The following is a 12268-nucleotide window of genomic DNA, read 5'->3' on the forward strand; positions in this document are numbered from 1 at the left end:
ATGTCTCATTGGAATTGGAGAAAAACAATATAGAAAATCTATCTTTGAAATTAAATAACGATCAATTCGATTGGAATTGTTCATATAACAACAAATAAAAGTAAAAACAAAAAAACACAACGAAAAAACGGTGTTTTTTTAGAATTCTCTTTTTTCAGAACTCACACCGTTATTTCTTACCAGACAATATATTTAGCTGTCGTCATCTGGATATTTCAGCTCATCTGGATATCGTCAGCAGATGATATGAAGTGAAAACAATAGAAGTGATTGTTATAGGTATATAAGCTTGTTATATACTGCTATTACTATAACAATCACTTCTATTGTTTCACTTCGCATCATCTGCTGACGGCATCCAGATGAGCTGAAATATCCAGATGACGGCAGCTAAATATATTGTCTGTTTCTTACAGGTTGGGTTGCAGTTTCCGTGAGATGAAGGTACAATAGTAGAGATGCACAACAAAAACAAAATTACACACAATCTTTTCGCAAATATCTATATCTATTTTTTTATTTTGACATTTTACAATTGTGTTTTTTATTGTTGAGATTTTTTTCGATACATTTTTTTCGGCACAAACATTTTTTTTTTTCAATTTTAAATGTCACGTATTCGGTTTTAATGTGTCCATAAGAAATGTTAAAAGTCAAAACAATCAAAAGAAGTATAGTGCTAAAACTTGGAATGTAACTTGTAAAAAATATTTATTAAAATTCAATATTAATTTATAATTACAAAAAAACACACGATATCGACTGTCAACTTAAATAAAAGGCGGTCTGGAGGCTCCACAGCAACAGACCATTAATAAACTCTAAACATAAAGAAACGGTATCACTCACATTTTGTAACTTTTTTCTTCTAATATTTAAATCATTCTTAATCATTTTTTGTTTACATCATTCTTAATATGAACTTACATATTTGCATATATTTTTTTCTATGTGCAGTCAAAATCGATGAATGTTGTGCATGCAAAGCTTTTTTTTCTCTCTTCTTTTCTTAACTTACTTTTATTCTATTTTTTTACTTATCTTTTTATTTGTTGGTGCTGCGTTTTTTTTTATCTTTTTTTTTAAAGTAAGGCAGCATTTAGTTTTTATATAGATAGGTATTTTTCATTTTATTTAAATCTTTGAAAAAATTGCACTGTCTGCATCGATATTCAACTGGCTTTTATCTAACACTGGGCTCATCAATAGTTTGAACTCGGGTTCATTATTATTGTTCAACTTTTTGATGGCCGTGTCATTTTCATCGGTAATAGTGCCGATCATTTTTTCGGCTTCCGATTTTTCAACAATATACTTTTTAATTTTATCGGCATTTTCAATATGTGATAGTCTTCGTTGACGCTCTTCGAGCACTTCATTTTCGCGTGATAATAATTCTTCATCCTTTTCATTTTTGCTCAATTCATCTTCGATGAGTGCATAACCATCGGCATTGATAATTTTCGGTTTTGGTGAGTAAATTGAATTGTACGTTGGATTTGATGGATGTTTCCACATATTAAATAGTGTGGTAAATGCACGTCGACCCTCCTCTGTGCCATATACTTTGTGTGAACTGTCACCAGTTCGCATGGAACGATTTTTAATCATATTGTTTGATGCTTCGCGACGATCAAAAATTAAACCGAAATTGGCAAGAACATCAATTAAAAATCCAGTTACATTCAATGGTGATCCCAATTCGGATGCTCGGTAGTCCCAAGGGAACGCGTGATGATAGTTATGCCATCCTAAAATTAAAACAAAATTGTTAAATTTCTAACAAACGGTCTCAGAAAAATGAAGAAAAAAACGAATGTTTTCTAACCAACCTTCACCAACAGCAAAGAATGCAACAACCATATTCTCAACCGGGAAAATTGTTTTATCAAATGGACGTGTTCCGTATAAGTGAGCGGCCGAATTTACCAACCATGTTGCATTTAATGAAATTACAGCTCTTGCAAAGAAACACACAAACAATGCAACAATTGGATCCTCATTCCAGGCAAAAATTGGCAACGATGTTGGCAACATTAAAGCAAAAATGGTGTAAAGCAATTTATAGTGTCTGAAATGACGGAAAAAATGCTGTATAAATTACGCTGAACGGTTATTAATGATAAAAAAATCATCTAAGAAAGTGTCTATTTTCACTCTAAGCACGTATTTGATCCATTAATACTCACTCTTTTTGGAACATAATAAATTTGTCGGCTTCCAGGTCAGACATATCAATTTTCTTGCCGTATTCCAACACTTTAGGATGTTTTCGCGACATTAACCAGCCAACATGACTGAAGAAGAATCCACGGTTTGCGTTATGCGGATCAGCATCGGTGTCCGAGTATTTGTGATGTTGACGATGATCACGAACCCATACATATAAACAATTCTGTCAAACAAAAACAGCCAGTTATTTATTTATTTCATTGAAAAACGTTGCGTGAAAGAATCGAGAAGGTTCTTTTAATTGAGTTCATTTTTACCTGTCCAGCCAACGTATGGAGCCACAAAAGGAAAATTCTCAATGGAGTTTTTGCTTTGAATGCTCGATGTGACCAAAGTCGATGAGCTCCCATTGTTACACCCAATCCAGAACCGTACATCAATGCAAATGCTACAATTAAAATCAATTATTAATGTTAAAATGTTGTACATTGAATTGATTAACCAAGAAAATTTCAAATAAAATGTGTACTTACTGTAAATGACAGTGTACAATCGTGCCATGCCAAGCATCACCATAAAAACTCCAGTAAGTGCGCACATATGTAATATCAAGAAACCGATTGCATTTGGCCACACAATTTTACGTTTGAAACTAAAATCTGTGCCAATTTGCGATGGTAGAATGGGCGTTTTAGCTCCAACTTCTTTAAGCTTATCGAGCGCCTCATCATGTGATAGATTTTCGGTGGTTTGTTTGAGAACTTTGTTTACTGCTGGTCCCAATGTTGAAACATCAGCATCAAAATCTTTTTCAATTTCACTGTCATTGCTATCGGACAATTTTTCGTTTATGTTATTGTTATTATTGTTCAATAAATCGGATGATGATGATTGATTTGATAAGTTGCCAAATTTTCGTCGACGAATCGACATGTCAAATGCTTCTGATTCAATTGCCATTTTGTAAGTCTGAAAAACAAAACGAAGAAAACAAAATTAAATTAGTTGAAAAAGGATGGAAAGTAACACATTTCACGTGGAAAGGTAGAAAACAATGATTTTATCTTAAAGCATAAAAACTATCGAACGGTAAAACTGCCATTTACTGTTCTGAATTGATATTAAATGTCAAGTATGCGCCAAACGCGATAATTATGCTGATTCATCATGCAACATTTTGATGGATTCTTTGAGGCCAGCCGCTGTTTTAGAATTATGTGATTTTAAATTGATTATGTTGTAAACAAATACACATATGATATTAATATTTATCGAACCATTATTTCGGAAGTGTGTGTGTGTCGATCTTATATGTGTAACGATATCAAAAATTTACTGGTTTTTTTCGGTTGCTTTTGAATATTTCTATCTAGTTTTTTCAAGAACATTGACCTTGAAGTGCGTAAAATAAATACATACTCATCAGTATATGTTTCTAATGAATTGTAAAAATTGTTCGTGTTCTCACTCTCATGCAAAAAAAAAAGAATGGAACCTTTCACCAAGAAATCTTTCTTCAATGAAAGAAAGTGATAGAAATTTCTCGAGATTTACCATTTCCGTAAATCCACCAATCGATCGATGAAATATCAAACATTTGTTCTATTGAGAAATTGGTTTGTTTCGAAACCAGTTTGTTAAGAAATTCACAATTTATAAAATGCGGTATGTTTGCTTCATTTCTTATTCAAGAAAAAAAAAGAAATCGTAATAAGAAAAGAAGAGAAATAACGTTTCAGACGAGATTAAAAATTTGAGTTGCAAATAAATTAAGGCCATAGTATAAGGAGAGAAAAAAATGATGGGCCAGACGACAAAAAGTTTAACTGCCAAGTGATAAACAAGTTTTATCCGCACCAGGAACAAGATTTTTAAACACACAAACATATTGAGTTTTCATCTCTTTGTGTGTTGGTCCGAATATTTATTTATTTGTTGGCTGTATTAGATTTTTCGTCGTCAGTGGTATGTTTGCGATGTAAGGCAATGACTTTTTGCATGGCTTGAAATATAATCGCTTTTTGGTTGGTTCATTCACACATTCATCTCAACACCAATTTATGCTGTTTATTATAGTTATTATTTTTGCTACTTCGACATTCACAAAGATTATAGATTATTACATTAGATCGTGCGTTCGATGCCGATTGATTGAAATCTATCGATGTTTCACCGTATCCATGTATTTCGTTCATATCATTCAAATGATATGTATAATCGCTTTGTTTTTCGGAAATAACCTTAAGCAGATGACGATTTCATACTGATGATGATAGTTGAACGCTATTGATTTATTGTTGATCGGCACAGCCGGTTATATTAGCATTTTATAATCTTGAAAATTTTCAACTTTGAGATGTGAAAAAAAGAAGAATATTCATCAGTTTGTTTCGGATAATTTCATTGAATGAATTCATTCTGCGTGTATTTATGAGTGTTAGGTACATTTGGAGCAATGTTGCGTGTGATCGGCTACCACCTTGCACACAGCAACAGGTAGATTATGGCCAATTGGTGGAACACATGTAGCATAAATACTGGACCACGAATGAAAATGTGTCTCATTACTATTATTATGTTTTGTTGTTGTTTCTTTCGTTTGGTTTTATTGTGTAGTTATTAGTCAACCGAATCAATGGTGCCCCATTAAAAATTCATGTGTGATATGGTTTGCGTGTGTTGACGCGGGGTTTTTAACCATTTGAAATCACCATTGGTGACACCGACATCGACTTTGATTTATCAAGGTTAGGTGATGAAGTGAATGAACAGTTCATGAGATTTTCCAAGCGAGACAAGAAACATGTTGAAGATAATACATATATATAAATTTTTCGGCCGTATATTGTATATTAGATAGTTACGTAGCATGCGAGTCAAGTTAAATAGTTCCGCATTCTAGTGATAAGGTAACTCTATTATGCAATGAATCGAAATGGAAAAATCGTCTCGATGCCATTGAATTAAGATCGTCAATATCATGCACGGGTTCATGTGACTCAGCGCATTTCAACACTCTTTTTGCTTTTGTTTCAACCGTGCTCCCGTGCACGGTGTGAACTTTCTAATGAATTATCTGTTGTAGTTACAAGTGCGAAAGAAAAACAAAATTGCTTTGGTTAATTTGGAAGGTCATAGAAAACACATCGAGTGTATTCTCTCCGTCTCTAAAATGAGCCAAAAAGACCATTAACATGATGATTCAGTACGAAACAGAAACGATTTAAAATATATTGAAAACATGAAAAACGGCACCGTATACTGGTTTATTGGTGTGCAATCGTAATAATTACGCACATTTTTAGTTTATTTGAAAATGTGTTGTTAGTTGTATATCGTTTACTCAAAGTCTTTTTTTTAAAAAACCGAATTGGCCCATATGATGTGATATGATGTCCGTCTGCATTTATTATATAGCTGTTTTTTTATATTGCTCAAGTCCAATCCCAGACATAGGTTGATTACTAGTTTTTCACTTTTTCTTGTGTTTCCGAAATAACCGAAAAAACATACACACAGACACACAAATCATATACAAGTTTAATTCATAACAATAATGCTGATTTTACGCCATTCCATGTCCATTGTTCACAACGAATTATGACATTTAGTAATAGTTATTTTTTACATGCTTAAATACATTTCGGACCATCTATAAACAAATATTACCGAAAATATGTGTGTTAGCCATGCGCTTAGCACATACACATACACATACACTTACACCAAGTCACGATAACTTAATTCAAACAAACATTACTGAATTTAGATTAAATGGTCCTTGGTTCTATTGAGAAATTGCATCCAATTTATCATTGTATTCGGTCGTGGCATTTCACTTTGGTATGTAAATAATTTTGAAAGATGTTTGAATTTTAGAAAGAAAACAAACAACCAGACGTCGTCTCAAATTGAATTTGTCACACACTATTATTGATTGAGCCGCAGTAAATATGAGTGCTGTCCAAAGTGATACAAATAAAACAAAAACTTGCTAATTTTTTTTAGCTATAACTTTCCATTGTAAAATTAGCGGCTGATTCACTACATTTTACATGTGATTTGGGAAATTTTTCGGTCATGGAATTTGTTGTAAACTTAAAAAATGCCATGGCATGGAACGTGGTTCATTTACCTTGATGAGATTCACGATGTAAATCGTTTAGAAAATCGTAATCGTGACAAACAAACTATAAACACATATTCCATCCGAAATAAACCAATTTCGATGTGTGTTATGATACAAATTGGTATGATTAAGGCTTAGCCTTGAGTATTCTTTGAGCAAAGCAATGATGCGATTTCAAAGGTTTTTTTTCTTCTCTTCTTTGAAATTACTTTGGCTCAAATAAACAGGCTAGCGATCATTTACTCTTTGCATAATGCTTTCAGTGCGTGTGCCGTATTGTTGATTTTGCTTCAAAGTAAGATGGTTAGTTTCGGCGGCTTGTGAAATTATCTTGTATTTTAATTTGAAACGATGTGTAAAGAATTACTTTTATACTTTTTTTGTATATATTTTGGTAATTACCGAATAGATTCGGTATGCTTTAATGCGTAACTTTGAAATGATGCTACACTAATGATAAACAATGTAAATTAGATCGCTATCAAATTAAACATAATCGATACGTGTTTTTCTTCCTCTATTTTGGAAGTGTTTCTCATTATTTCTTTGGATTGTGTGTGTGTGTGTGTGTGTGTGTGTGTGTGTGTGTTTATGTGTGTTTGTGTTTCTAATATCCTGACACATGGTCTAATGTAGAATATGCAAATATTGCGGTTTTACAAGGTGGGAAAATTTGTCGACACGTTTTGTGTTTTTAGATGACTAACAACAAAGAGACTACTAGAAGAGAGGCAAAAAACATTTGAATATTGAATTTCATTTAGCATAATCTTAATCAATTGGCAAGGTTCGGCTCATATTCAACTCTTTTACAAGACCTAAGAAAGTGACCAGAAAAATATATAACATTTGAAGAGACGAGCAAATATACAGTTCAATTAGGAACTATTTGAATTACATAACGGTGTGAATCACCAACGCATATTGACACATATCTATTTTCGGTTGGCCACTGTTTTACACACACAAATAAACACACACACAAACACATGGATCTGAAATTGCCAAAATCTTCGCGAGAAATTCCATCTATTCCATTTGCACTATTACATTATTATGCCTTTCATATCCAATGGCAATCAGTATACGAAAAGTTTCGCGCCACTGAAATAGTTAAACCTTAAGAAGTGGATTTATTGTACATCATATCACATGCCAGTTCGTGATTTCGAAAAGATTTGATTTTGCAACAACATTTTTTGCCCTAGTTACTTGTATTTCCGACGCACTTTTAACGTCTACGCATCAGCTTTGATGAACAAATCTTTTTTGTGAACTATTTTAAAAACGTTTAGTATTGTACCTCCGAAATACATCATTTTTAGTCTTAACTGGTACGCAAAGGGTTAATGAAGATGAATGTACAAATTTAAAAGTCGGTATACGAAATAAAAGTCATAGGAAGGGGGTGCATTTACTTTAGGAGAAAACAAAATGTATTCACACCCATTGGTGCGGTAGCTAATGAATTTCATCACCAAATGTTTCTCTTTAGTTCCAGTTTTCTTTTGATCGTATTATTTGAATTAACATTTGAAGGTGTGGAATTTTCTGCATATTCAAATGTGGTTTTCATTTAAAGGGGTAAAAATCAATCATGTTCATCTGGAAATTCCAGTTACGTATCAAATCCATACGTAATCGATACTTCTTGATTGGATAATTCCATTGATCACGGTGGAAAATCAAAATAATCAATTTAGCATAAGATGATCACACCTCTAGTGATATCATCGATTTATCTTATTCATTTCTTAAATCAAGTTAACTTGATAATCCCCATTTTCAAAGAAAAAATTATGTTTTATTGTTACTATTCCATAATCATTGACATCTTTGCGGATTACAATAATTGTGAAATACGAACACACGCGTCATGTGAATAACGTTCAGTTCTTAGACACAAATTCGCTTTAAAAAAAATAAGCAGAAATCATTTTGTGTTGTTGGGATTTTATTTTGTCAATGTTAACCAACTTACCGTTTGCTTGTATTGCTGTGATAGTGTCTATATATCAACTTTGATTGTTACTACAATTCCTCAGTTTATTTTTGAATTTGTTTGGAAAATTTTCAGTTTAATGAAAACTGATTGTAACACGTTCAAAGTATTCAATTAATCCGTGGGAACACTTTGCACATTTTGGAATAAGAACTCTGGAGTTAACTAATTTTCCACACCACTATTTTGATCACTTGTATTATTATTTTTCTAACGTAAATTTACGTCTCACTTGATAAATAATATCCGATCCCGTCTGCAGAAACCGTTAAATCAATTCGGAATTGTTGAAAAAAAGAGAAACTGCTATAGTAACACTTAAATCTTTTTTTTTCCTTCTTTTTCTCTTTTTTCTCTCGATACTATTCACAATATAGCGATTTTATGGTGTGATTTTGGACGATAACAAAAGTTATCGATAATGAGACTTATGCGGACGAACGTGAACGTGTCAGTGATATGGATTTGAATAAATGACTCAATGTTCAATACAAAAGTTTATATACGAACTCCTTCCCATCGAAAAAACCGAATTCATATACAGATTATGGATCGCAACATATGTATGTACGAGAGAGATATGTTAACACACACATGATCGTTGTATTTCACATATCGTCACAGCTTTAATTCCCAAGCACATACACATTCATGGGTCACATCGCACATGCGAACATATATAGACACCATGCCTCGACCGTGAATTGTTGGTGCTAACAGCAATAGATAAACCACAAACACATACACATTCGCACAAATGGCTAGCCCATTGACGATACAAAATAGCAAATTTCAAACTGGTCCTTTGATGACTTACAATCATTTTCTTTATTCTTACCGAATTTCAGAATAATTATCAAAAAAAAAAGATTCCAAATGATGTCTTTTTGTGATTGACAGAAAAAGTGAAAAAACAGAACTCAATTCAATGTATGTTTAACCAAAAAAGAAAAATTTACAATATATTTGCGCTATCATTTAGCACATTTTTACGATTTTTTTTTTCGCTCTTCAAACAAATTCAATCGCTTCCATTTCTCACCATGATCCACTAGCACCCATTAAAAAATATGTATATATATATATCTAAAACAAATAAAGCATTGGTCAATACACATGACAAAACACAAATGGTGTCATCAATAATAATTAGCAAACGTAATAAATCATCAATAGCTCATAAGGATGCGTTTAACATCGATTATTGGGTAATTCATTCGAAAAGAAACAAAACGTTGTTCATATCGCACGATTTTTTTTTTTTTTTGATTTAGAATGCTTTTGCTTTTCAATTGACTCGTTCGTTCGCACCTTTGTTACGGATTTTAACGATCGCGAATAAAAAAATACAAATTGTAATTGCATATTTAGTTGCATATTACTAATGAACAGTTTTCCGTGTAAATATGTACTTCCCATACTCACGACGATATCTCGTAACTTGATTTAAACGAGAATGCAAATGTTCTCTATCTCATTCACTCCTACTATTTATTGCAGCAAATTATTGCGAATCATTATGAAAATGCTGATGTAAGTTGTAACGTGCACGACAAGCCGTTTCCACCTGATTCCTTACGGAATTAGATATCTATATTCTATTCATTCAAATTGATGATCATTCATTTCGCCGAAAACAATGATTTTACTCTGCGGTCAATTTCAAAAGGGAAATTCTAGCCAAGCGAGTTGACACACCGCACATTTGGATAAACCAGCGTGTGGAGCATTTAAAATTGTTGCACTCACATCCCATTGACTGAATGCAGTGTACCTATATATAATTTGTTGTTGGTTTTTTTTTTTGTTTCCAATTATAAAAAAAAATATTTAAATATTACTCACAATATTTGTTATAATTTACGTGAACTATTGAGCACCGTTTGTTTATTTTTCGGTATCTTTTGTTCGTATATGTGTGCTTTTCTTCATCGTTTTGTTGATGTGAATGAAAGGGAGCGAACGAGAGCGAGAGAAAGAGAGACTAAAAACTGTTGAAATATTTTAACGTAAATACACGCTCATGGAACGCACTGTAAAGTGCTTATATTAATGCTTGATTAAGGTAAACAAAGCAGATTTTTCATGTTAGATGGTTCAATGCAAAAGCAAATTTACGAGCAAAAAAGCTGAAGAAACGAAATATTTCTTTTTTTTTCTTGTTTTGCCATCGCACTTGCCATTCTTTTTTCTGCTTCATTTTCATTATTCATAATTGAAGTTATCTTTGCGGCGCGCATACAAACAAACAACCAATGTACACATAATGTGCAAGTGCGCTCGTCGTACCTCAAGTGTACCTTAAAAACTTTGGACACACTATTGTACATTAGGTCAAAATTTGTGAAAAAATAACACAGCATTTGCACATATCAAATATGGTACATACATTTTATGTTTGGTTTTTTGTTTTGTTTCTTTTTATTTCGGTGTTTGTTTTGTAGTTCAAAAACAGCAAAGATATGACCATTTATTGATACATTCGACACACAGTCTTGCGTTGCAAATGAAAGAAAGAAACGAGAAGAGAAGCAGAAAAAAAAACGTTCGACATAATTCGAATAACCCGAGCCGAAAGATTCCCATTGTCTTAACACATAAAACTGGTTAGCAATTAGTACGTGTGGTACCCCAAATGGTTAGAAAAAAAAATGGTTATGCAAAGTGATGTCAACATCAACAATTATACCGTTTGGCCACGAATATATTTTTGTTTGAGTGCGAATTTTATGTTTGTGCACAATTTGTGCAAAAATCTTACAGAATTTCACCAAAAATAACAAAACAACATAAGAAGAGAGCCAGAGGGACACACACAAATGTGCACATTTCACAATTTCTCCAATTAAAATTTACTCAATTAGAATATTTTCCACTAAATATAATAGTGTGAATGGTATTTGAATTGAATCCATTTACGACACTTTAATTTGCTGGGCGATTTCACTTCAAATAACCACTCTTACGTTTACAGCACAGTAATTAGAGATAAATTGTTCAAAGCATGAGTAGCTTAAAAATGTGTTCAAATCAAATTAAAAAATCGATTTAAGAACATTAGATGATCATTTCTTTATTTTCCCAATTTGATTGCGATATCATCGAATGATGTGCATAAAAAAAATTTCATCTTCTCTCTAGGCCTAGTAGAAAAGTGAAGGGTTAAAAGTTTTTGTAATATTCGGTCCTTTGCTCGATAAAGTCAGTATTTCAAAATACAGACATTCATGGAGCACACCATCATTGGCTATCATTAATTTATTTTTCACACAATTTTTATTATGTGTGCATCGTGTAACATATTTCAAATTGATATTAATTCGTGGAAAATTGCTTACAACATTGTACACAATACAGTTTGAAGGATTTCGAATTTTGTTTTTTTTTTTTTTTTTTTTGGTGTTGTAATATTGTGCGTTCGAGTTTGAACCCAAAAAAGTAATCTTCGTTTAATTTGCAATTTTGTTTTTTGCGTTTTTTTATGTTTTTCAACCATACCAAATCAATAATGAACAAAGCAATCAATTTAATGAATTTTCGCATACTTTCATAGCGATTCTAAATATAATGATTTGAGTTAGCTCGCACATATTGAGAAAAATGAAAAAAAAAAACCACATCGCTCATAAAATGTTTATAGTTTTCGCTTTTAGAACTTGGTTGTCAATAAAAATATGATGTATTTTACATGTCATGCCACCTGTGAAACGTTTGCCACAGTCAATATGATAGATTGTAAGAAGTTTACGACGGATGTGGCTGTATTTTTTGTTGTTGTTGTTTCAAATATGTTCTCAGTTTCTAATAAACATTTCAGATGCTAAAATCCACAGATGCAATTATATCTTCAAATGATTTATCACACAGTATGTACGACTTGTACGTCGTATTCTAAAGCGCCTTTATGTACAATTGTACATGGCAGATGTGTGAGTGACGATTCAATCGATAAATATTTATATGAA

At 32.4% G+C, this 12268-nt stretch overlaps 1 protein-coding gene across 1 annotated transcript; it reads right to left on the reverse strand.

Moving 5' to 3' along the window:
- Positions 1-588: 588 nt before the first annotated feature.
- Positions 589-8779, reverse strand: LOC116338604 (acyl-CoA desaturase-like). Its single transcript, XM_031763990.1, has 6 exons — positions 8283-8779; positions 2706-3141; positions 2490-2620; positions 2190-2395; positions 1833-2071; positions 589-1751 (listed from the first exon to the last, which is right to left on the reverse strand). The coding sequence occupies exons 2-6, from the start codon at positions 3130-3132 to the stop codon at positions 1135-1137; spliced, it is 1620 nt and encodes a 539-aa protein (XP_031619850.1). The 5' UTR covers positions 3133-3141; positions 8283-8779; the 3' UTR covers positions 589-1134.
- Positions 8780-12268: the final 3489 nt, after the last annotated feature.

The sequence above is a fragment of the Contarinia nasturtii genome, unplaced genomic scaffold (genome assembly GCF_009176525.2).
Source record: "Contarinia nasturtii isolate CC-2019 unplaced genomic scaffold, AAFC_CNas_1.1 Cnas_scaffold_414, whole genome shotgun sequence".
NCBI classification, from domain to species: domain Eukaryota; kingdom Metazoa; phylum Arthropoda; class Insecta; order Diptera; family Cecidomyiidae; genus Contarinia; species Contarinia nasturtii.